The sequence below is a fragment of the Rhinatrema bivittatum genome, chromosome 2, assembly GCF_901001135.1.
Source record: "Rhinatrema bivittatum chromosome 2, aRhiBiv1.1, whole genome shotgun sequence".
NCBI classification, from domain to species: Eukaryota; Metazoa; Chordata; class Amphibia; order Gymnophiona; family Rhinatrematidae; genus Rhinatrema; species Rhinatrema bivittatum.
Window position 1 is genome coordinate 718,954,420 of NC_042616.1, and position 26,041 is coordinate 718,980,460.

The 26,041-nt window shown below is 45.8% G+C and overlaps 1 protein-coding gene across 1 annotated transcript in view; it reads left to right on the forward strand.

The window, feature by feature from the left end:
• VPS13B (vacuolar protein sorting 13 homolog B) overlaps positions 1 to 26,041 on the forward strand; it is a 2,198,633-nt gene that overhangs the window by 1,960,067 nt on the left and 212,525 nt on the right. Inside the window, 2 exon segments of the mRNA XM_029587199.1 lie at positions 1,313 to 1,417; positions 1,419 to 1,475. Coding sequence (XP_029443059.1) covers positions 1,313 to 1,417; positions 1,419 to 1,475 — 162 coding nt within the window.

A 26,041-nucleotide genomic window follows, 5' to 3' on the forward strand; every position in this document is an offset into this window, starting at 1 on the left:
CAATATCAACTGGACAAACTGGTGGACTAATTGGAAAAACTGTTTTTCAATCCCGTGAGCATGTTTTAAAATCCACCTGCATATGCACAGAAAAGCCACTATAGCCCTAGCACAAATATGCACGGGACATTTACTCAAGCTGCCTCATAAGATTTTGCACACCCATACACACAGCAGGGGATTTTAAAGGATATCCGTAACTTGCTCTCTCAATATAAAATTGCAGTGTATCTCCGCTCGTGCGCCGATACACACATTTATGGGCACACGCACATTCCTTTTAAAATTTGCCAGTTTATGTTCCTGTCTCCTTCTTCATGCTGTCTTCTTTCTCACTTTGATTATACTGTAATAGTCTCCTTAGTCAACTTCCTTAAAATATTTAGAATTCTGCGGTATGTATTCTTTACCTCATCATTCATACTTCACCCACTGCTTTACTCCCTGCAACTTGTTATGGTTAGTTAATTTCATTCCAAGTTCAATCTTCTGGTACTCACCTTCAGGTGTAGCCAAGATTTGGATACTCAAGTACTTTCCTCTTTCTTTGCTTTATTCCATCATGTCCTGTCTTTACTGAATCTCACACACTTCTTTGTATCCCTTGCATGAAGCAGACTGCATCCTGCCTTTAAGCCTTGCCTTTGCTTATATCTTCCTGCTGGAAAAGCCACCTTCTCTGATTGAAAAGACCATCTTCCTCAATATCTTCTGCTCTAAACTTAAAACTCACTTCCTGCAGTTGGTCTATCCCAAAATGTAATTCCTCATCTTATCTTCCTATCATTGGTTCATTCATCATTTGATTTTCTTTGTATCATTGGTTTTTAATTCTATTTGTTCATGCTCTAGGCAGGGAACAATATTAAAGCTTTAAATAGTTGAAATAAATACATATTACAAATCTTAGAGGAACTAGACTTTTAAGTACTTCAAAAAGTCAGTTCTCTGATACATTCTCTGTCGATTTTGACTGTCAAGTTCAAGAATGTATAATAATAAGATTGAAGCATCCAGTCTTATGTAAGCAGTATGTCACTTGTACTGTATTTAAAACTAATTCATTTTGTCACAAATAAATTTACAAATAGTGCATCTAGATGGTGTTTAAGATTTGTTTACATCATGAGAGTATAAAACAAAAATATTTTTGGAATTTTTCGCTGTGCTGCATTTGGAAGACTATACCAGAGTTACTGACAAAGAGGTTTTTTTTGTGTTTCTATGTTGTAATCATTTTTAGTGGGTAGACAGATGTTGAATATCTTACCATTAATCTCATACATTGGCTTTCTTATTCCTTTGCTTTTAGAATCAGTGCCCTGAGGCAGAGGAATTGATCTTCAGCCATTTTGTAATCTGCAATGATACACAGGAGACACTTCGGTTTGGCCAAGTGGATACTGACGAAAATGTGTGTACTGGCTAGTCTCCACAGTCACCAGTATTGCTGGCGCTCACACAAGTCCCCACAGGTAACACAATGGAGGTTAAGGCATTATATTTTAGAAGTCTGTTTTGCATTTTCATTCACGTTTAGTTTTTCAAATCTGTTTTAAAATTCCATAAGAAGCCAGATGCTTCAATAAGAGGTAAACAAGCTGAAATATTTTTAGGTTTCATATGAGTCCTGTGGTTAAACAATAGACATACTGTACACAACTGGTGTGTTGCCAAGCACTGGCAGGTCTGTGTCGTGTCTCCTGGTGTCCCACTGCCTTGTTGTATTTTTCCTTCTCCTTTTTTCCAGCCCCTGCGGGCCAATTAGAAGCCTCCTTTCTTCCTGCCCCACTGCCCAATGGGAAGCCTCCTTCAATATTCCTGCCCCCCACACAGTCCAAAGGAAGCCTCCTCCCTTCTCCCTGCCTGTGGAAGTAGAAAGAAGGGAGGAAGCTTTTGATTGGCCTGTAAGGCAGGAAGAAGGGGCATCGCATAGCCCGGGAGTGGGGGGGGAAGGGAATGGCAGTGTCGAACTCCAACCAAGCAAAGACCACCACAGGAGCTCATCCCCGTGGGCAGCGAAGAGGAAAACCCGACCCTGACCAAGCAAGGACTGCCACGGGAGTTCATCCCCATGGCGATGAAGAGGAAACCCGACCCCAACCATGGACGCCACAGGAGCTCATCCTTGTGGCGGTGAAGAGGAAACCCAAACCTCGACATCAAGCAGGCCGCCACAGGAGCCCATCCCCGCAGCCGCAAAAAAGAAGGCCCGCCAGAGTAAAGCCGCGGCAGAACTGGAGCCCATCCCTGCAGCGAAAGAAGAAGAGGTTTGGCAATGAGAGCTTGTGGGTGTGAATGGGTGCCTGGGTGAGAGTTGGTGTGAATGGGTGCCTGGGTGAGAGTTGGTGTGAATGGGTATCTGGGTGAGAGCTGGTATGAATGGGTGCCTAGGTGAGAGCTTGTGTCTGTGGGTGTGAATGGGTGCCTGTGTAAGAGCTTGTGTCTGTGGGTGTGAATGGGTGCCTGTGTAAGAGCTTGTGTCTGTAGGTGTGAATGGGTGCCTGGTGAGAGCTTGTGTGTGTGGGTGCCTGCGTAAGAGCTTGTGTGTGTGGGTGTGAATGGGTGCCTGGGTGAGAGCTTGGGTGTGTGGGTATGAATGGGTGCCTGGGTGAGAACTAGTGTGAATGAGTGCAAGAGCATTTATGTATGATTGAGAGCTTGTATATAAGAGAAGCATGTGTGTGACTGAGAGAAAGACTGGTCAGGGAGGTGATTAGTGTGTGTGTGTGGGGGGGGGGGTGTGTGAAAGAGAAACTGGTCAGGAAGATGACTGGTGTGTGTAAAAGAGAGACCAAGACTGGTCATGGGATCTAATTGGGGGCGTGTATGTGTGGGTGACTGAATGTGGGCGCTAAGGATGAGGACTGTGAGGACAGAGCTTCAGCAACCCTTGCTGCTTCTGGTGAGTGCCATTGGCCTAGAAGGGAAAGGAGTAGGAAGAGTTGCCGGAGAGGGTAAGTAAAGGTGCTTTTTAAATTTATTTTTCTTGATTGACTGTCATTTTAATTATTGGGTATTATGCGATGTCTGCTGTTTTGAAATATTTTATTGATATTTGGACATGTTTTAATAATTTTTATGAGTTTTTAATTGTTGGATGTTATTCTGTTGAGCAGCTGTTTTGTAACATTTTAGTATAGCTTTACAATTATTTCTGTGCAGGGCTCTATAGCAGCTTGGCTTATTCTGTTTTCCTAATAGGTAGTGTATTAGTGTTTAGGGCCTGGTTTAATAGTTGTAGTGTTGCCTTTTCATAGATAGGGTTGTTACTTTTGAGTGTGTTCCATAATACAGGTGTAACTTGTGCGGGTTAGTTTGTGTGCATTATTTCAGATCCTGGGACTATGTTAGGTGCTATATTTCTCTTTCCATTTCTCCAGGTTCGCACTGCATGCAGAGTGCTTTTTTGGTTTTCCATTCCAGGTTTTTTCTCCATATTTATAATTTGTGGTTTTCTGTACTTGGTGAAGGTCAGTTTCTTCTGGGTGTGTGACCGAGGTGAGGTATTTTACTAGCATGTAGGCATTTGTAACAATCTTATTTGTTGTTTTTTCTCAATAAGATATGCATTAGTGGTAAATTACTGTCTTTTCATAAGGAAGACTATTGTGCCTGGTAGTAAAGGGAGTTTGTTTTGCTTTTACTGAGATGTCATCAGAACTAGAATATCTTTTTTGTATGGCGAGTTATACAGGGTAATGCCCTAGTTCTGCTCTGCACTCATTGCTGGGAGTCAAGGGGATTCCTGTGGATGCAGAGTACATGTTTACATTTAGCCCCATGACGGTCACGTGTTTAGTGTGTCCTGCATGTGAGAACCATCTGTCAGCTGTGACCAGCCAAAAAAAGGTTGAGAACCACTACTGTACGCAATTTCAAAGTATATTTTTGCTATATTGTTCAATAGGAATGTGCATTAGTTTGAAATGAATGTCTAAAACATAACAAATGTACCCATATTTATTTCATTCACAGCTACCTAAAATGAATGAAAGGGATCTCATGAATGAATTAAATAATTTTTGTTCAATTTGTTTATGTTTCCCATTCATTTCTGTGGCCCGTTGATGTCTATGGCTGTGTACAGCTGAGAAAACATAACAGTTGTTAAATATAGCAACCAGCTCTTACTGTGTAACCTCACTGCCTTGATAGAACCTTGTCAGAGCCAAGGAAGGACAGCTTGGCAAGGTGTATAGCCGAAGACAAATCACAGTGAAGCATTTCTTAACTAGCCTACAGTAGCTATCTGGATCAAATGATGTTGATCGACTCCTATTGTAAAATCTGAGCATGTCCAAGAAGCTTTTCAGTTCTTTTCTAGAATGTGTCGGAGAAGGACATGCTACCAGAAGCTCTTACAGAATTTTAAGAAAGCTTACAAACTTTAGGATTTAGCACTGGAAAAGGCTGCTTCTGCATTTCTCTGTGCTGCAGTGGCCTCACACACTCACTATACCAGAAAGAGAGGCAGTTTATTGTTGTTGATTATGATTTTTCGCTGAGGACAAGCAGGATGGCAGTCTTCACACATGGGTGATATCATCCAATGGAGCCCAGCACGGAAAACTTATGTCAAAGTTTCTAGAACTTTGAGCATCACTGAGCATGCTCAGTGTGCCATTATACCATGCATCAATGTGGGGGTCCCTTCAGTCTCTTCTTTTTCATGGAGCCTCGTATCTCACTCAAGTTTTGTGGTTAAAGTAGCCTCTTCTTTTTTCACAAGATTTGGCAATTTTCACATTTCTACCTTGTGTTCATCAAAGGTTCCTTCAGTGTCTTCCCCTTACCATCTTAGATAGTTATTGTGATATTTTTTAAAAGCTTCTTTTAGTTGGCTTTCCCCTGGGGCAGTGGTGATGTCGGTGCTTGCTGGCCATTGCCAGCCACTGCCAATGATTTTGATTTAGTGTCCCTTTTATTTCGCAATACCATGTCTTCTATGGGATTTAAATGATGCCCCAAGTGTACAAGAACCATGTTTATCACGGATCCCTATGATAGATGTGTCCTCTGCCTAGGAGCATCCCATGACATCCGTGGCTGCAGCAAGAGCACTCACATGATCCCAAAAGGACATTGGGCCTGACTCGAGAAGATGGAGCGACTGTTTGGATTGGGCAAGTCTGAGCCAATGACATTGGCATCAAGGGCATCGATATGGAAGGACCTCAGAGCTGCATCAATGGCCATCGAGTCCTTGACATCAGTGGGGCCATCTGTTCCGAACCATGGCTGTTAGTGGGTTTCAGAACCGACACCGGCAAATTGAGCGTTGGCTGTCAAACTCGCTGACAGCCGTCACTCCTGTCAAAACAGAGGCGCTAGGGACACGCTAGTGTCTCTATCGCCTCTTTTTACCGCGGGCCTTAATTTGAATATTTTTATTTACTGATTCGCGCGCACAGGAGAGTGGCCGCTCACCCGCTCTCCCGCAATTTTTACTGTATCAGCCTGAAAGGCAGATGAGAGATGACTCCCCCCCACCCCCACACACATAAGAAGAGGCCAACTCTCTCTCTGACACAGACACACACACTTTTATTGTCTTTCTCTCAGACACAAAGACACACACACTCTCACTCTCTCACACAAAGATGCATACTCTTACTCTCTCTCAGATACCCACACACTCTCAGATACTCTCTCTCTCTCTCTCAAAGAAAGACACACACTCTCACTTCATCTCAGATACATAGTCACATGCACTCACATCTCAGATACATAGTCACATGCAGTCACTCTCATTCTGACACACACACATGTACACATATTCTCTCTCTCTCTTAGATACACACACACTCTCTCTCAGTCACAAAGACATACACATGCACATTATACTGTTGTGCTACTGTTCATATGCTCAATCAAGGGCTAATTTTAAAAGCCCTGTGTGCATGAAATCCAGGAGATATGTATGTGGCTGAGTCACGTGCACACCACAGGGATTTTTAAACACCCACGGCCACGCGTATCTCCCAGTACGCGAAGAGAAGAAAGGGTTCTCGGTGGGGCGTGGGCAGGCTGGAACAATGCCATTAAGACACCGTCCCGCTGAAGCAAATGCTTGGAATGACAGACCTGCAGCGGGTAGGCAGCGGGATTATAGGGGTCAGGGTTAGTAAGGGAAAGGGAGGCAGATTAGGTAGGGGGTTTAGAAAGGGAACTGGGATTAGGGCCTATCGCATCGCCATGCACATGTTATAAAATCCCCTCCCCCCCTTACGAGCGCGAGTTGGCATTGCGCACCGATATAAAATCACGCGGGCATGTGCGCATGGGTAGCAGATTTTATAACATGCGGGCATCAACGGGCACAAGGGCGCCCTCATGCGAATCTTAAAATTTACCTTTTAATGAGTGCTCCCTGCCCCAGTACTGCTGCATTATGGGGCTGATGTAATAAACTGAACTACAGCTGCTGCAGGTTTTTGCGTGTGTTTTTCCTGTGCTACTCTTACTCATGACTGTTTGTATTTTTAAATAGTCAGTTAGTAAGCAGTAGTGTGTTTATTTTTAATAGTCTGTAAGGCAGCTAGTAAGCAGAAGTTAGTGTTTGTATATTAAAAACAAAAAAGTAGCCAGAAGCTAGAAATAAGCTAGGAGCAGTGTATACCTAAGTTAAAAGGTTGAAAAGTTCAGTTCAGTTACTCACCTTGGAAAAGTCTTGAGGTAGTGTGATTTGGTTTGATTAGATACCAACATTTGTTAATCAAGACAGCAGTGAGTCACTCTGGCTGACTATCTGAAGTTAGATAATAATGTGGTCATCATGGGAATAACACGCGCATAAACCCGCTTAAACACTTGCGCAGGTTTTGCCTTATTGCATGCAAATTATATGCAAAGAAGGCAGTTAACTATTCACAGTCTTATGTAGAGAGCTACACATTGGTTAGAGTGGGGTTTTCGTATCTGGGTTTTTTAGCGCCTGGGTCAGGGCAGGAGTTAAGTTAAAGCGCATGTCTGGAGGCCGGTTTACTCTATTGCTGGCATTAGTGTGGTTATGGTTCTGTGCAGCTATGGGGTAATCATGGATTGCCTTCATTTTTTTTTTGATACTATGGTACATTTTGCAGGTTGGCTGAAGAAATCTTTGCTGCATTTTCTGCTTTTACCAGCATCTGCCGGTACAGCTGCCACATGCTGTACCCACCTTCAGTCCCACTCCCAGACCACTAACTTCTTCACTGTTTTATAAAAGGCTTTTGCCCCATGAATCACTTGTGGATCACTACATTAATGTGGGTTTCAGTGTGGGTTTCTGCATGATTTATTACACATAGCCTTAACCACGCATATTTGTGCACATTATAGAGCATGTTTTACTTTTGCGCAGATTTTCTGCATGCATACCCATCCTGTTGGAGACATGTGTCTCCAACAGGAGACACATGTCTCCAACATGTGGTATGGTATGCATGCATACCCATCCTGTTGGAGACTTATGATTTGCATACCCATCCTGTTGGAGACATGTGTCTTTGCTGCATGCATTAAAAAAAGAAATACATGCAGACAACTAATGCCAATTTCACCGCATGTCTTATGACATTAACCCCCAATGTAAAGTTCTTGCTTGCTGCGCCCTTCACAGCTTGTAGAAAGCCCCTCCTTTTTCCATTGTCACCCCTTCTTGATACCCACATACTCCAGGAGATTCACTGGTGCCACTGCCTCAAACACCAATAAAATATTTCAAAACAGCAGAAACATCAATAACACCCCAAAATTAAAACTGTTATGGATTAAAAAATCTGTCACACTCCATCCTTGGGATTTTTTGGTGGCCAGTCACCCTAATATAGTTGTGAATTGGGGGAAGAGGGGCCACACAAACTTTATTCCCTCTCTCACACACACATATAAAGCAACTCTCACACATACACACCGGCACATGCAATCTCACACACATGCACAGGTACTCTTAGACACACAGACACATTCTGCATAATCTCTCACACACATACATACATAGGCACTACCATACCCACACACATACAGGCAGTGTTACACACACAGGCCCATGCAATCTCTCTCACACAAACACACATATACACAGGTATGCTCTCACACACACAGGCATGTACACTCACAGACACATACAGGCAGTCTCGCACACACACACACACACAAGCATTCACACATACTCATATGCACTCATTACACAAATACATATTCTCTCACACATACAGGTACCCTCACACAGGCACGCAACTCTCACATACACATACACACGCAGAGGCACTTTCTCATAGGCACATATATTCTCTCATATAAACAGACACATACTCACACAGAGGTACTCACACACAGTCTCATGCACTGTCACACACACATACAGGTTCTCTCTCTCTCTCTGACACACACACACACACACACACACACATACATAAGAACTCTCACGCTCACTCAAACACATACTCTTTCAGGGCCTGATCTTTCGCCACTGCAGAATGGGTTCCACAGCGGCTCCCGTCTTAAACCAACAAAGGATAGGATTAATGGTGGCCTATGATTCATCTTCCATGATGGCCTACTGGGACCTCATCTTAGGCTCCTGTAAAATGAGCTCCAGGGCGGCCTACAAGGTTTCTTCTTCAACCATTGTGGGATAGGTTCTTTGGCAGCCTTGACTGGATGGGTTCTGTGGTGGTCCAGCCGGACCTCGTTTTCATCCGTCATAAGGGAACATGTGGACATGAAGGCAGACTGCTCCTGTATGCTTCAATCAACAACCTTTTCTGTAGTGGTTTCTTGGGTAGAAGTTGAACATTTAGAACTTTTGTTTAAGAACTGGCTGCTGTGAAAGGGAAAGGATCACAGTGTACAGTAGATAGAGTAGATGTTCAGCAGCACAGGCTGGATTTCTGTCATGGCCTGCAGTTAGTACTCCAAAAATCCACATGGGTTTGCAAGATATTGATTTGCCACCCCTGCTATAAACTAATGTTTAAAACATTGAGCACTTGGTTACATCTTCATTTCTTATAGCAGCCTTGAAGAATCCAGTTCCTTTCGGTTCAGAATGGAACTAACCCTTTTGAAAGTAGCTCACTACTATACTACAAGCATTTCATCTTGTGGTGTATATATAAATGCATTATATCCCTAATAATTTTTTATACATACATGCATCATATTTTTGCAGAAACAGGAAAAACATTTTACAGAAATTTCCATTTTATGAAAAAAAAATTATAAAGTCTTGTCTTGCCTTGCAAATCCAAGTTTGCAAGGTGTTAAACTTAGATTGTAAACCCTCTGGAGAAAAGGAAATACCTACAATATCTAAATGCAATCCTCTTTGAAATATTATGAAAAGCAGAATATATTTTATTAAAAGTTAGGTTGATTTAGTTAAATATTAAATACAGTTCTAATTTTCATAGAACTACATCCTTTAAAAAGTTAGCAAAATTTAGTTGTGTCTATCGCACTTTATATTATCCTTTTGGTTTTACAGACAAAATTAATTAAAAATGCCAACAAACATTGTATTGTAATGTAATTTCTTTGATCAATAAATATTCATCCACATGAAATGAAATGCAAAACTTGCTTATTTGTGCTGTGCCATATGTGGTACTTCCTTTTAATTGTTTCCATGCTGTATAAAGTAATGAGCAGGAATGATATAAAGGTCAAATGAAGGCCTGATAATGGACAAACCCTTCAAGTGTCAGGTTCATGGAATGTTAGATGACTTCACAGTTATGAAATTATTGCATTTCTCATGGTAATTCCCGACTTGCCAAGTTAGTGAATTTTAAGAACTCTTAAGAGAAGATTGCAAGATAAATGTGAAATAATCCATACCTTTTGAGTCATGGATTTCCCTCCAGGCATTAGTTCATACTTGACTTGCTTGACTTACACTTGGGGATAAAATGCGTTAGGACAAGGTCTTAGATACCACATTCTCTGACTGAGAAAGAAAACCCAACTTGTTCAACTTTGTCTGGCTCATGTTTCTTGTTACACAGGCACTAAGAGGCAGCGGTTGCCATGAAATACTTTATTTAACCTTTGCAAAAATGTTTTCTTAGTGTGCCAAGGCCGTTCAGTTCAGCGAAAATAAATAGTTTTAAAAGGATTGAATTTCTTTTACATGCATATTAACTGCTTCCTTTTTTTCTGATAATTAAAGTTAAGGAAGGATATAATTGTCTGCTAGAAATATTTAACAGCAATGGATGAAAGACATTGATAAAACAATGTTTTCTTGAACTTTGAGGCTCAAGTTAAATCTTTTTTGTTTTGGAGGAAGAATATATATTGGAACCTTTTTAAACCTTTATTTTAATGTAGAAAAGGAATACTATACATACGTTTTTCACCATTTGCTGCAATTAATCTATATAATTTCCCTGACTTTACAGTATTTCTTTTTTTTTTTTTTTTTTAATTTATTATTTGAGTTTATCAATGTTTACATTAATAAAAACATAGGAAACACAAAATCGCAACATCCATATAATACAAGAAACAAAATAATACAAAAAAAAAAAAAAAAGAAAGAGATAACCATCAAGATTTCTTATGTAAGGAAACAATTATTTATTAAAATCAAATCCAGTAGTAAAAAAAAACAACACATTACATTTCAAAATCCTTGTTTGCATTAAAGTCCATCAGTATAGAGGGAAATCAAACTAAGTAACATCATATATAACATGGAGTAGAAAAAATTATATGCTCATAAGAGCATCTGCAAATGTAAGTATTGGGGTCAATTTTGAAAGGCTTTAAACATCTAACTTTTAGAGGTAAGCACCTTATTTTGCCCATTTGAAAATTTACTAGAGCTGATCCCCTAGGTTTAGGTCTGTAAAAAAGTAGATGGGACCAGGGCAGAGGAAGTAAGGTAGAGGTGCTCAGCTCTGACTTCTAGCACTAGGTCCCTAGCTTAAGCACCTATGTTTATTTTTGCAAAATCAAAAATAATTCAAAGGACAATTTTCAAAGCCATTTACACAGGTAAATATGTTTTACATGTTTAAATTGCATGTACTTTTAGCCATGTTTGGGGGAAGGCATTCCCAGGATGTGTTTTGGATCAGATTGGAAATTGACATACATAGATTGGATTTTTAACTCTACACGTCATTTTCCATGAAAAATCTACTTGCATAAAAACCAGTTGCAAAAGTCACAGTAACATAGTAAATGTCAGCAGATGAAGACCAGTCTGCTCAGCAAGGTATTTAGGATTGTAACTGCTGCTTCCGTACTGCTTGCCCTAAGAGTAAGGAGGACCTATCCATGCTGTAAAAGCAGAACTCCCCTTCCAACATTATTGATTTCTTCTGCCCCAGCCATTGAAGTACAAAAGTGGACTTGCCCCTGCCCTACTGCTGTTATGAGATTTGACCAAACTTCATTGAAGTCATTTAACTGGTTTTAAGGGGGCGGGTTTACCCTTGGAGAGTTTGGTGCAACGTCCACCGGTAAAAGTACTCCTGGAGCTGGCAGTAAAGCAGACTGTTTGAAAATTGCCCCCTTAGGGTCTTTGCATGGGTTCTAATTTAGAAGGAAAATCTTTTTCTGTTCTTATAGTACAGTAAAAAAATACATTATACCAAATCACAGATGTAGATGTTATTTCTGAGAACCTGAGTCCATATGGAAAATCTTTTTCTGTTCTTATAGTACAGTAGCCATACCCAAGAGGAGTAGTCTAATGGTTAGAGCAGCAGGCTGAGACCCAGAGAAGACAGGGTTCAAATTCTACTGAAGCTCCTTGTGACTTTGGGCTAAAAGTTTTTCCCATAGTCACAAAATTTCCCTAATGGGGAAATCTACTATACTGCTATATTTTATAATGGGGAGGGGGCATTCCTAAGGTAATGGGCCCCTCCCAATAAAATATTACAGCCATTTCCCCCAGCTATTTTTTATTGTGGAAAAAAACAGCGATAAGACTTTTGGGTACTTGCCAGGTTCTTATGGCCTGGATTGGCCACTGTTGGAAACAGGATGCTGGGCTTGATGGACCCTTGGTCTGACCCAGTATGGCATGTTCTTATCACAGGAAAATGGGTAAAAACACACGATGGCGGCCCACTTCATTCGCCTAAGGCCGCCATTGTGTTAAAAAGGCTACATTACCTAAAAATAAGCCTCCTGCGAGGGTCTGGCGAGACACCCACCCACCCACCTCTCGTCTATTGAGGGACCCCCATAGTAAAAAAAAATGTAATAATAAAAGCAAAACTTTTAATGCCACATGGTGATGGCCTGCCCCTTTCCCAAAATCCTCCCCTTAAAAAAAAAGGTCCCCTGAGTTCCAAACCATCCCCCCAAGGCCTCCTGCCCCCCCCCCCCCTCACCCCTGCCTCCTCTACATTAGAAGTAGTCCATGGTGTCTAATGGCTCCCCCAACCAAACACCCCCTCCTTGAAATAAGTCCTGGCTGTCCAGTGTCCCTGCACCCCCACTACCAACCCCCCTTCCCTGAAATAAGTCCCTGGTGTCTAGTGCCGCCCCTCCCCCAAGACTCCCCATATCTTGAAAGAAATCCCTGGTATCTCATCAGGCCCAGAGAACACCTTACACTCTGGGCTGATCAGCACCATGTTTTAGAATGGCACCAACTGGCCTTTGCCCATGATGGGATTTCTTCACAAGATATGGGGGAATCAGGGAGGTGGGCTAGGGTTGGGGGGAGGCCACTAGACACCAGGGTCTACTAATGCTGGTTGGAAGCAAGATGCCTTGTGGGGGGGGTGCCCAGGGGGGCTGTTGATTTAAAAGGGAGGAATTTGGGAAGGAGGGCAGGGCATTGCCATGCAGCATTTAAAGTTTTTATTTTTATTCTTATTTTTTACTGCAGGGCTGCCTCAATAGGTGGCGGGGGTAGGAGGTGGCTGTGGGACCCATCATAGCCTCAGGGGGGATTTTTACACATTGGAGGAGGTGTTTCTGAACCACATGGCTCTTTACTTTCAGCATTGGAACATGCGTTAATGTCTAAATGCTCCCACCAAGAAATTAGCTACAACTGCAGCTAATTTTGTGGCAAATAATGCAGCTCTGGCAAGCTGTGTTATTTTATTAGCAAAGGATTACCTATGTACTGCATAAGTAAATTTTATGAATGCAAGGCAACTAATTTCAATAGGGGGCAGATTTTTTAAATCAAAATATCACATGATATTGCAACAATATACAATTATTGCATGATAAACAGTGTTTTTTGTGTGATAAACGCTGTTTTGCACGGGATTTATGTTGCGCTCAGGGGTGGACCCTTGTCCTGGAGCAGTGGAGAATGGCTCCCTGGTAGGGACCAGGAGGCACCTGCCCCCAGGAGGCGGAGCACTGGCGGAGACAGATGCTTGGATGAGCTTTACCACTGGAAGCCCGCGGTCCCCCGGGTGGAGCCTGTAGGGACCCGGGCCGCTTGGACTTAGGTGGGCCTTGCAAGGTCTCCTGGAGAGGTGGTAGAGAGGCGTGCCCACGAACAGCAAAGGAGCGCAGTCGGACTCGAGACTGTAGGTCAGATGGAGCAAGGAGGACCAGAACAACGTAGGCGATGACAAGGCAAGGGACAGAGCCAGAATCAGGAGACGTGGTCAATCAGGCAGAGGTCAGAATACGAAGGTCAGTCCGAGGAGTAATCAGCAAGGCAGAGGTCAGGTTCCAGAGGTCAGACAAGGTCACAAGGCACTCAGAGGTCAGGATGCAGGCAACAGACAGGAAGGTCAAGGAACAGGCCGAGGTCAGTACCAGAGAGACAGTTCGAGGGTACTACCTGGGAGACGAACAGAGGGACGCTGGAACAGTAGGATGCAGGAACAAGGCTGGAATGAGACTGGAAGAAGGCTTAGAATGCAGTGACAATCTAGCACACAATACAATGCCGACCCAATTGCTAAGGCAAGGAAGTGCAGGCAGGAACTTCCTTAAGTAGTTCCTTCAATCAGGGCGCGCCGCGGAGCTAGGACCTGGCCCTACAGGAGGCCGGGCGGTCCGTGCCCCCGCGCATAGGGGCGTGGCCAATGCCACAGGAGACAACGAACTCCGGTGTGAGGCCTGGTGCGCAGTGGAAGGCCCAGCGACCGCCGCCGCAGGACGCCGAGGCCTGGAGGAGCTCGCGGCTGCCGCTGGGGAGGCCGACCCAGGACCTGCAAAGGAGCCATAGAGGTGAGCAGGCCGGACGCAGATGGGGCGCGCAACAATTTACGCGCGCGGGCCTTTTAAAATCTAACCTAGTGTGAATAGATTGCAGGCATTTTTTTGTCCACACAAACTGCAGTTGCAAAGATATCCACGACCTTGTAAACAGTTTGTAAAGCATAACTATCTAAAACATTTCCCTTTGAAAATTAGCTTCAAGGTGCATAGGTAAAAATTATTCACAGACTTTGCAGCTAATCAGGCTAATGAAAATTGTCCGCAGTCAGTAGTATAAGAAATATGGAATTGATAATAAGCAGCAGTTTTTCAGTCAGGGACTGAAAACTGGAATTATAGAAATAGTAATATTTAGAAAAGATTTTTAAAAATTATATAACCCCAACCCCTTTCATCCAACAAAATCTGTTTAGTGCTTCCTTAAACAAGTAAGGAAGGATAAGCATTATCTACCTGAATCAATAAAATCATCAGGGTGAAGTTCTGGACCGCCTGTCAGGAAGTAATCATAATTGTCACCTACCTTGAAGAGGAGAAAGTCTGCCAGACAAATCGAGTTGAGACATGCTAGGCTTCCACAAGTGGTCCATGAATCTGGAGAGGGAAGAAGGTTAGCAAAAAAAGGTTCTTCCTGAGTTAGATATTTTTTGTCTCAGTCCTAATAAGGAAGTGATAGTATTGTTCTCCAATCAGAGTGCAATCCAACAGATGCCTTCTACTTTCTATCAGGCTGATACAGTAAAGTTCGCAGGAGAGCAGGCGAGCGCACAAACCAGTGTCCTGTGCGCGCGATACAGTAAATAAAAATATTTAAATTAGGCCCGCGGTAAAAAGAGGCGCTAGGGACATTAGCACGTCCCTAGCGCCTCTTTTTGGACAGGAGCGGCGGCTGTCAACGGGTTTGACAGCTGACACTCAATTTTGCCGGCGTCTGATCTCAAGCCCGCTGACAGCCACGGGTTCGGAAACCGGATGCCGGCAAAATTGAGCGTCCGGTTTTCAAGCCGCGGGCTGATTTTAAATATTTTTACTTTTTTATTTTTAACTTTTTTTAACTTTTGGGACCTCCAACTTAATATCGCCATGATATTAAGTCGGAGGGTGCACAGAAAAGCAGTTTTTACTGCTTTTCTGTGCACTTCCCCGGTGCCTGCAGAAATTAATGCCTACCTTTGGGTAGGCGCTAATTTCTTAAAGTAAAATGTGCGGCTTGGCTGCACATTTTACTTACTGTATCGCGCGGGAATGACTAATAGGGCCATCAATATGCATTTGCATGTTGCGGGCGCTATTAGTCTCGGGAGGGTTGGACGTGCATTTTCGACGCGCTATTACCCCTTACTGAATAAGGAGTAAAGCTAGCGCGTCCAAACGCGGGTTAACTGTGCGCTCCATTTCTCCAAGCCCTATCACCTAGAATCGAGGCATTCTTTTCTTCCCAACATCTAGTTTATAACCCTCATGTCTTAGAAGCTGAGAGGATAGTGAAAAGTAGACTTAGTGAGATTGATATTGATGGACCAGTGAGTAGGAAAGTGAACAGGGTAACTTTACACAGATATTTAGCAGCACTTAGCTAGATTAAGTCTGCTGCTGAATGTACGCAGCAATAGTTACCAAGCTGACTTTAGGACAGCAATTTTTCAACCACATTTACTTGGCTACATTTATCTGACTGGTGCTGAATGTTGGTGCTAGCTGGTTAAATTTTAGCCATGCCCAAGAATGCTCCTTGCTCTGACCTTTTTTATCTATCTAAATTTGAGCTGGATAATAACTTACCTGGATCCAATTTTGCCAGTGAGAAGGCAGGAATTTCAAATCTCAAGATTTGTCTGCTAATTAATTCAACAGTGAAATTAGTATGGAATTTGCAACCATGATCCTTATATACTTGTCAACAACAAATGTATAAACTCAAACATTCTCATAGTTATATCATAGGGAGGACATGCGGGAGCCCATATAAGGTGGACGCTTGATTCTGTTTCTACTTATCTTGTACTCCACTTTCTTAGGAATTTAAACTCCTAATGGCTTCTCAGCTTGATAAAATTTATAAGGTATGACACTTAAGATGTCAGAGAAAGGCCAGGAAAGTGACTTAAACCACGGGACCTCATCGGGAGTAAAACGGCTTAAGCATGATACTCTTTCACTGTAAAAAGTTAAACAAGCTGCTGAACTTTCCGATAGTGATACTGTGCTGGCTGAGCTGCAGGGGATCAAAGAATTGATGGAGCAGCACTTTAAAACAACTCGAGACATTGTCTGACCTGGAAAGATTGGGAAATCAATTTACAGCTCTTCAAATAGCAGTGGGGAAGTGCGAAGTAAAATTAACGGATTTAGGTGATATTCCAGATAAAATACAAAACACTGCTGAAATTGGAACTCTCCGATCGGCATTAGAGGATCTCTCAAACCAAAACCACCGTAATAACATTTGTCTTTTAGGTATCCCAGAAGGTGCAGAAGGCACAGATATACAATTCATTGAAGGTATAGTACCTCAGAATTTGAATTTGAAATTTGACAGGCCATTTGAAGTTGAACAGGCATATTGTGTACCCTCACGGTCACTTCCCAAATCAAAATATCCAAGACCAATAGTTTTCAGAATGCTTCAGTACCCTCAAACATTGGAAATTTTGGCAGCAGCAAGATCTAAAGCACCAGTCATATATGAAGGTCATGAAATTTACTATGTACCAGACCTTGCTAAAATAACTGCAGCTTGGTGTTCAAAACTCTTTAAGATTAAGACCATTGCTAAAGCAATGTCCAGCAAGAATAAAAGTCACCTATAATAGTATTACTACAATATATGAAGATTCTGTGAAACTGGAGCCACATGGATCAAAATGAAATGTTATAATTTAATGAGGATCAAGTTATTTATTTATTAGAAAATGGAAATTTTTTTTGAACATTATATGCCTGCTTAGATGGATCGATTACACTGCTGGGATGGAACTGAACTGACAGTTGGTAGCTAAGTAAACAGTATTGGAATCTAATGGATTGAATGCTGACTACATCAGAGTTTAAAGATATGCAGATCGCACAGGAAGGAAAAATAACTAAACATACTAATACAAAGCATCAAATGAAGACAGGAAGAATCGGCATGGCTATAACTTGAAATAGAAAACTGAACATTAAAGATAAATTTCAAGATGGTGGGCTATGGCGGGTGGCTGTGTGTGCACATGGGTGCATACTAAGAAGTATGCATATAGTAGAAGGAAGGAAGTGTGTATATGTATGTGTGCAAGTGTGTATAAATGTGTGTGCATGATAATAGGAAAGAGGTGTGTGTGGTGATGCACGCAGTGGTGCGAGTGGTGGTGCACGTGGTTGCTTGCGTATGTTGCGCACATGCTAGAAGAAAAAATAATTTTTCATGGTGAGGGGAGTTGTGAGTGTGTGAAACTTTGTGTGCATTTGAGAACATAAGTTTGCATGTTCGGTGTATGAAGTGTGCATGTAATGCTGAATGAAAATGTGTGTAGTAGTAAGTGTAAAGGAGAATCTTAAACGTATGAGGTTTGATAAATTTGTAATCTGTAGGAGTTTTTTGTTAATTTTTTTTTATTTATTGTTTATTGAGATAAGCACAGACAACTTTTAGATAAAACATTGAACAATAACATGGCTAGACAGATAAAAGAATGGCCCAATGTCTGAGCATTGAACATTAAGCATAAAATCTAACTGGGCATCCAAAGGCAAGCTAAAAATCCGCCGCCTTCTCAAACTTTGCCCTCCCCTTCCCCCCCTTTTACTCGTTTACAAGCCGTTAAGCGGGGCTACATTAAAAAACATTTTGGTCCGTTTTCGGACACTGCACCCGTCTACACTTCTTTTCCCTCACTCCCCCTTCCCCTCGCTCATTCACCTCAGTCACTCATCCTCCTCCCCCTCGGTCACTCACCCCCCCCTTCCCTCCCCTGCCCCCACTCAAACTCCCTTCCCTCACTCTCACCTCCCCCCTTCCCTCATTCTCACCTCCTCCATCATTCTCCCTCCCCTCACTCTCACCTTCACTCTCACCCTCACCTCTCATTCTCCCTCCTCCCCTTCATTCTCCCTCCCACCTCCCCCCTCATTCTCCTTCCCCTCGCTCTCACCTCCCCCCTCATTCTCCCTCCCACTCCCTCCCCTCACTCTCACCTCCCCCTTCATTCTCCCTCCTCCCGCTCATTCTCCCTCCCACCTCCCCCTCATTCTCCCTCCCACTCCCTTCCCTCACTCTCACCTCCCCGCACATTCACCCTCCCCTCACTCTCACCTCCCCCCTCATTCTCCCTCCCACTCCCTCCCCTCCCCCCTTTCTCCCTCTCAGTCCCTCAGTCATTCCCCACCCTCTTTCAATCCCATCCCTCACTCTCATCCCTTCCCTCTCCCTCTTATGCTCTTCAGCGTCACCTGCTCATGGAGACGGGAGGTCTCCAGGGATCCCTCCCCAGCACGCACCTCAGCTGCTCCATGCCACCGCCGCCACACTTCCGATATCACTGCCGCCGCCGCTCCTCCCACCTATTGTAGCTCGGCTCGCCTGACACTCGCATACCGCCACTTCTCCGCCCGATATCGCCGCCAATCCGCAGCTGCTGCTCCTCCCAGCACCATCTTAGCTCTGCTCTGACTGACATGCTCTCCCGCCCACGCATGCGCAGAAGAGCTGCTCTCTACTGCGCATCTGCGGGCCATCGGTCAGAGCCCATTTATAAGGTAGATTCTTCCCTTTGTTCCCGCCCCCCAATCCCTTCAGAAAATATCATCAATCACGGATATGCGGTACAGGATGATCCACCCTTGGGCCCCCAAAGCTTTCCCAGACCAATGGTAAATATCTCCTAAAAGTGCTAAGTTTACTAGAATTTGGTCTCCCTTACACCGGTACCTTGACCAAGTTCAGCCGAGCTAAGAGAGAATCTATATCGGCTTGGGAAGCTTAGCTGGAGAGCCCTGGCACCCAAACTGGACCTATATTTTTTGCGCTTTTGTTAATTTTTAAATACATGATAATGGAAAAGAGGTGTGTATGTTGTGCACACTTGTGCACATGTGCGTGCATATGCTAGAAGAAAATGTGTGTTCTAGTAAGTATAAAAAAGAATCTTAAATGTTTGAGGCTTGATAAATATTTAATCTATAGGAGGTTTTTGCTAATAATTTTTAAACAATTCAAGTGGAAATTGGGGTTGGGCAGATCTTGTGATGTTTTTCCTGCAAACCCAATCGATTCTTGTTGAGTTGTGACTGTGGGCTTTTTCCCTGCTGGTTGTGTTTTTCTTTTTTTTTTTTAATACAAGATTTTAATCATTTGCTTGAATTCATGAGAATATCTTGGGAATATAATTGTTTTAAGTTCCTGAACATACCCAGATCAGTCCAGACAAGCGGATTTTATTCATCCCTACCAACAGATGGAGGTACAGAATAAAACTTTGTACACTGCCACATATACGAGACTGCCACCTGCAGACTGATGGGATATATTAAGGAAAATTGCTCCCTGAGGTGACAAGCTCCTGCAGAAGGGTCGTCCCTCGGGTGAGCCGGGCGAATGGGGGGTTAGATGCCCCTGGCCAGCTTCAGCCCACGACCCTGGGACCACAGACAGCCAGTGGTCTGGTTCCCTCGCTGGGCCCGAAGCCCCTCCGCCTGCCCAGGACAGGGAAGTACCCTTACTTTTATTTTTGTGCTTTCCTGTGTGTCTGGGCCTTTAAATCTTTGTTGTTAAAAAAAAAAGTCACCGGCAGCTGTCTGCTTTTGCAACAGCAGAAGCATGTGTGCAGGCTGTCAGGTCAATACAGTAAAGTGCGGCCGCGGTTACCCTGTTTCTAACCCGGCTTTTACTCACAATTTGGCCGCATTAGCCCAACCCACGATTCACTATCCCCTTTAACCCATTCTTACCGCCTCTTTAAATCAATGCGTAACCCCTTCCGCCCGCGGCATGTATATGAGATGTAAACGATCGGATTAGCTATTCCCCCCATTCAGTAACACGCGCCCCGACTATCGCCTTTTAACCTGGAGTTTAGCTGCGAGTTTAACCTGCTCATTTACCGCCTACCCCCACCCCTGCGTTAGAGGCAGGGGTAAGGGTAGACTGCAAACTTTCCCCCAAAAGGAAACCTAAAAACCTAAAATCCCCTCCTCCCGAAGCTACTCGACATGTTATCAACTTACTTTTTGTTGCTTTCAGCCCGTTCAACCTTCTCTGCCGTCCTCTGGAGGGGGCAGCCGGCGGCAAAAGCGACTTGCAGCGGTCCCCCCCGTGCAGGTCCCCCCCCCCCCCACGCAGGTCCCGGTTCTCCCGGGAGCCAGCTCGACTTCTGGCTGACAGCTAACCCCCCCCCCCCCCCCCAAAAAAAGACTGCTGAGTTACGGCCTTGGAAGCGAAGCAAAGCGTACTTTCATGGGCTTGAGCGCCCAAATTGACGGGCGCTCAAGCCAATGAAAGCACAGGGACAGGCGTGATTGACGTCCCGGCGTGTGTCCCGGCCGCCCATCCCTGTGCTTTCATTGGCTTGAGCGCCCGTCAATTTGGGTGCTCAAGCCAATGAAATGACGTCACGGCCGCCCGTCCCTGTGCTTTCATTGGCTTGAGCACCCATCAATTTGGGTGCTCAAGCCAATGAAATGACATCACGCCCGCCCGTCCCTGTGCTTTCATTGGCTTGAGCGCCCGTCAATTTGGGTGCTCAAGCCAATGAAAGCACATGGGCGGGCGTGACGTCGTGATGTCACGCATGCCCTTCCCTGTGCTTTCATTGGCTTGAGCGCCCGTCAATTTGGGCGCTCAAGCCCATGAAAGTACGCTTCGCTTCGCTTCCAAGGCCGTAACTCAGCAGTGTTTTGTTTTTTTTGGGGGGGGTTAGCTGTCAGCCAGAAGTCGAGCTGGCTCCCAGGAGAACCGGGACCTGCGCGGGGGGGACCGCTGCAAGTCGCTTTCGCCACCAGCTGCCCCCTCCAGAGGACGGCAGAGAAGGCTGAAAGGGCTGAAAAACAACAAAAGGTAAGTTGGTACATGTCGAGCCTTTTCGGGAGGAGGGGATTTTAGGTTTTTATGGGTTAAAGTTGGGATCCACTTCCTGGTGTCTGTCATTTCAAATGACATTTGAAATGACAGGTACCAGCGCACCCAGGATACTGTATTGGCGCTGTATTAAGCGCCTATACAGTAAAATGGGTTGCGCGGGCCTAACGCTTCACAGACGCTTCTTGGACACGGCTTGCATTTGCAAGCTATTTAAATACAGTAACGAGCGGTAGGTGAGCAGGACTGTGCGTGCGGCAAACGCGGGTGCGCCCGGCACTAACGCAGCTCTTCCTACCGCTCCTTACTGTATCGGCCCGTGTGTGACCTAGCAGGCTGAAACCTCAGCGAGATCGTCGGGTGCAGGCCGGGCAGTAAGGGGGCAGATCGAGGGATCATTTGAAGGAGGGTGGTCCCGGTTGGGGCAGATTCACTCCGGCTTTCCTCCCAAACAAGCTGCGCAGTTTTCAGTCGCGGCAGCAGCCTGTTCACCGAGCTGGCGGGAAATTCTTGGAGCAGTGTGCCCTCTTCAGGGTTTGACAGCTGCCGTGTGGTGCACCCTCCCCTTTGTGATCCGGGCCGCAGGAAAGCGTGGCAAGCATAGGATTGCCTGTTTGGATTTTTATTTTGCCTTGCTTTATTTCTTGGTGCTTGTTCTGACATACAAGCAGCTCAGAGAGACCTGCAGGGCTGTGGTAGCCCGTTGGTCGGCCTGAGTGACCTCCTCCTCTGCACGGAGTGTGCTGGAAGGGGGGTCTGAAAGACAAGCAAAGCCGCGGAGGCATTCGCAGACCGCGACGGTGGCGCTGGGATCATAGGAGGGAGTGGCTGTGGCCGCAGAAGCAGAGCCGGATAGGGGGGGCTTCTCCCCAGGGGTCGGGGGGTCCCTGCCACTCCTGTCTCCCATGGTTCGACCTAGGGAAAAAAGTCCAGATGTCTCAGGCCCTAGCAGCCCCAAGCGCCCTTCAGGGGCCCCCGGGGGGGGGGGGGTTCACCCGAATTCGTACTTTTGCTGCACAAGGCCTTCCTGGCTAGGCAGGCAGGTAAGTGTGGTGTCACTGAAGGCCCGATGGGTTCGGCAAAGTGGGGGAAGGTCCCCCGTAAAGGTTCCGTGGGCCCGCAAACTCTGCTTCCCGGGGGACGGCTAGTGCGATTAGAATCGAAAGATTCGGACGAGTCTAAGCAGGAGGATGAGGTCTCCTCAGAGGCCAGTCAGGATTGGGACCCGATTGGGGGGTCCCCCTCTGGACCAAGGGGACTCTAAAACTGAACAGGGGACCTTGGAGGGTCCAGAGGCTGAAGGCAATGATCCGTGGGTGATCTGGTTTTTCAAGAAAAAGGAGCTTTGCCCGCTTATACCTCAGCTGTTGGAGGAGCTGGGGATTAAGCTCACCCTGGAGGATTCAGATGCTGAAGGGGTTAATCCGGTTCTGGATGGCCTAAGGAGACCCCCCCAGTGCTTTCCCAATTCCGAAGAAAATCCAGAAATTGATGAACCGAGATGGGATTCTCCCGACTCGGGTCTGCAAGTTGGCAGAGTGATGTCCAAGCTTTATCCGCTTCTGCAGGACTATCTGGACATTCTCAAGGTCCTGAAGGTGGATGCGGCAGTTTCGGCAGTCACTAAGAGGACCATTATTCTGGTGGCTGGAGCTTCTGCTCTGAAGTATGTTCAGGATCGGAAGTTGGAAATGCATCTCAAGCAAGCTTTTGAGGTCCTAGGACTCGGCCTGCGAGCTGCGGTCTGTGCAGTTCTGATGCAGTGGGCCTGTTTGTGTTGGATCCAGAAGCCGCAGGAGCAGTCGGCCTCCAGGATTCTTTCCTGAGTCCAGGCGGCCCGCCTGGAGGCAGGGGTTGCCTGTGGCATGGATGCCTTATATGACCTGGTGACAGCCATGGCCTGCACTATGGTGTTGGTGGTGGCGTCCAGACGACACTTGTGGCTACACAACTGGTCAGCGGATCTGTCATCAAAATTGCAGCTCTGTAATCTTTCAGGGGAAACTGCTGTTTGGTGAGGACCTCGATCGTCTGATGAAGTCGCTGGGAGAGACAAAGGGCACTAGGCTGCCAGAGGATCGAAAATCTGGCCGGAAACCTTTCTCTTCTCGGCCTCGCTTTCAGGAGTCCAGATGTTTTTGTCAGATGAGGCCCTCGGGGGCCTCGGCCCCAAGACAGTCCTTGCATAGGCAATAGTCCTTTCAAGGGGTTGGAAGGTAATCTAGAGGCTGATCCACCCAGGGTGTGAGTGGCAATAAGTCCTCATAATGAGATGCAGCAGGTCCACTCCTCGTCTCTGGTAATCAGGGGCAGGCTGGCCTGGTTCTACGGGGAGTAGACCATGATCAATTCCAACCGATGGGTATTGAGTGTGGTGAGGAACGGCTATGCCTTAGAATTTTCTCGCTCACTGAGGTCGGTCTTTCTGGAGTCGCGTTGTCTTTCCCGAAGCAAGCGGACAGCTGTCCAGGAAATGCTTCAGCAGTTGTTAAGTCTGGAGGCGGTTGTACCGGTGCCAGTGTCCGAACAGGGACAAGGCAGATATTCCATCTATTTCGTGGTGCCCAAGAAGGAAGGCATGTTCTGACCTATCCTAGACCTGAAGAAAGTCAACCAGAGTTTGAAGGTACCATGTTTTTGGATGCAGACGTTGCACACCGTAATTGCAGCGTTATGGGGAGGAGAGTTTTTTTGCGTCTCTGGATCTCACCGAGGCTTATCTGCATATCCCTATCCATCAGGAGCACCAGAAGTTTCTCAGATTCATGGTTCTCGGACAGCACTATCAGTTTCAAGAGCTGCCTTTCAGACTGGCCACCGCCCTGCGGACCTTTACAAAGGTGATGTTGGTAGTGGCAGCAGTGCTGCGACAGGAAGGATTGCTGGTGCACCCGTACTTGGATACGGGCGAAGTCACTAGAGAAATGTGTGCGGTCCATGGACCGAGTTCAGTCACTCCTGGAATCTCTAGACTGGGTTATCAATGTGCAGAAGAGCCAACTGGTCCCCTCCCGTTCCCTCGAATACTCGGCAGCCCATTTTGACACTCAGCGGAGGGGAGTGTTTCTTACAGATGACATGATGAACAAAATTCAGGGGCAGATAGCGTGTCTGCATCATCTACAGGTGACGAAGGTCTGGGATTACTTACAGGTCCTAGGCTCGATGGCATCCACATTGGAACTGGTGCCCTGGGCGTTTGCCCATTTGAGGCTTCTGCAGAGATCCTTGTTGTCCCATTGGAATCCTCTGTCACAACAATATTTCCTGCCCCTGGTTCTGACGGAGTCGGCCAGGGCCAGTTTGGCCTGGTGGATGACACGGAACAATCTGGAGAAGGGGATGCCTCTCAAGGTCCCGAATTTGGTGGTGGTCACCACGGATACAAGTCTTCGGGGCTGGAGGGCAGTTTGTCTGGGCAGGTCTGCTCAGGGCCTTTGGTTGATGTCAGAACAGACATGGTCCATCAATTGCCTGGAGACGAGAGCGGTGCGCCGAGCTCTGGAGCAGTTTCTACCCTTGGTCTGCGATTGGATGGTGCAAGTTTTCTTGGACAATTCGACCACGGTGGCTTACATCAACCGCCAAGGGGGAACCAAGAGTCCCACGGTAGCGCAGGAGGCTCAGCTGCTGTTCGAGTGGGCAGAGCTTCATCTCGAAGGAATCGCCACTTCCCATGTCACAGGAGTCGACATTGTCCAGGCGGAGTACCTCAGCCGGCAGCAGTTGGATCCAGGGGAGTGGGAACTCTCTCAGAGAGCCTGGGAGCCTCTCTGCGAATGGTGGGGAACCCCACAGTTCGATCTCATGGCAATGAGTCTCAATACCAAGACGCAAAGGTTCTTCAGCCGCCGGAGGGAGTCCAGGGCGGTGGGGCTCGATGCCTTCATATGTCCGTGGCCAACTGGAGTCCTTCTGTACTCTTTCCTCCATGGCCGCTGATAGCAAAGGTACTCAGTTGTGTAGAGGGCCATGCAGGGTCAGTGATTCTGGTGGCTCCAGAATGGCCTCACCATCCGTGGTTCATGGATCTGGTGTGGCTGGCAGTGGACAGACCGCTACGCCTGACCCATTTATCGGATCTCCTGCGTCAGGGTCCTATATTTTCAGATCGGGAGGATCACTTTTGTCTCACGGCCTGGCTTTTGAGAGAAGGCGATTGTGCGTGAGGGAGTATTTGGAACCAGTAATTACCATGCTGCTCCAAGCGAGATGCCCTGCTACCTCTTTAGCTTATTCCAGTGTATGGCCAGGTGTTTGAGACCTGATGTGGACAACAGGGACTGGACCCTCTTCAGGTGTCGGTGTCCCATATTTTGTCTTTTTTGCAGGTGGGTTTATCCAGAGGATTAGCCCATAGTTCCCTTCGGGTCCAGGTTTCTGCTTTGGGTTGTCTCAGAGGGAGAGTCCAGGGGAAGGCCTTGGCATCCCATCCGGATGTGGTGCGTTTTCTACAAGGAGTCAAACATCTCCATCCACCTCTGCGTCGCATTTGTCCGGAATGGAATCTTAATCTCGTGCTATGGGTCCTTTGCAAGGAGCTGTTCGAGACTCTGAATCAGGTTTCTTTGAAGATCCTGACTCTGAAGAAGGTCTTTTTGGTAACTATCTGTTCGGCTAGAAGGATTTCGGAATTGCAGGCGCTTTCATGTCGTGATCTGTTTCTCCAGATATCATCCGATACGGTGTCCTTGCATACGGTACCCTAGTTTCTTCCTAAGGTGGTGTCAGTTTTTCATGTAAACCAGTCAGTGGAGTTGCCTGGGTTTCCGGATTGGGCTCGGGATCCCTCGATGGGAGGATAACTTCACATTTTGGATGTGAGACGGGTGGAATTACGTT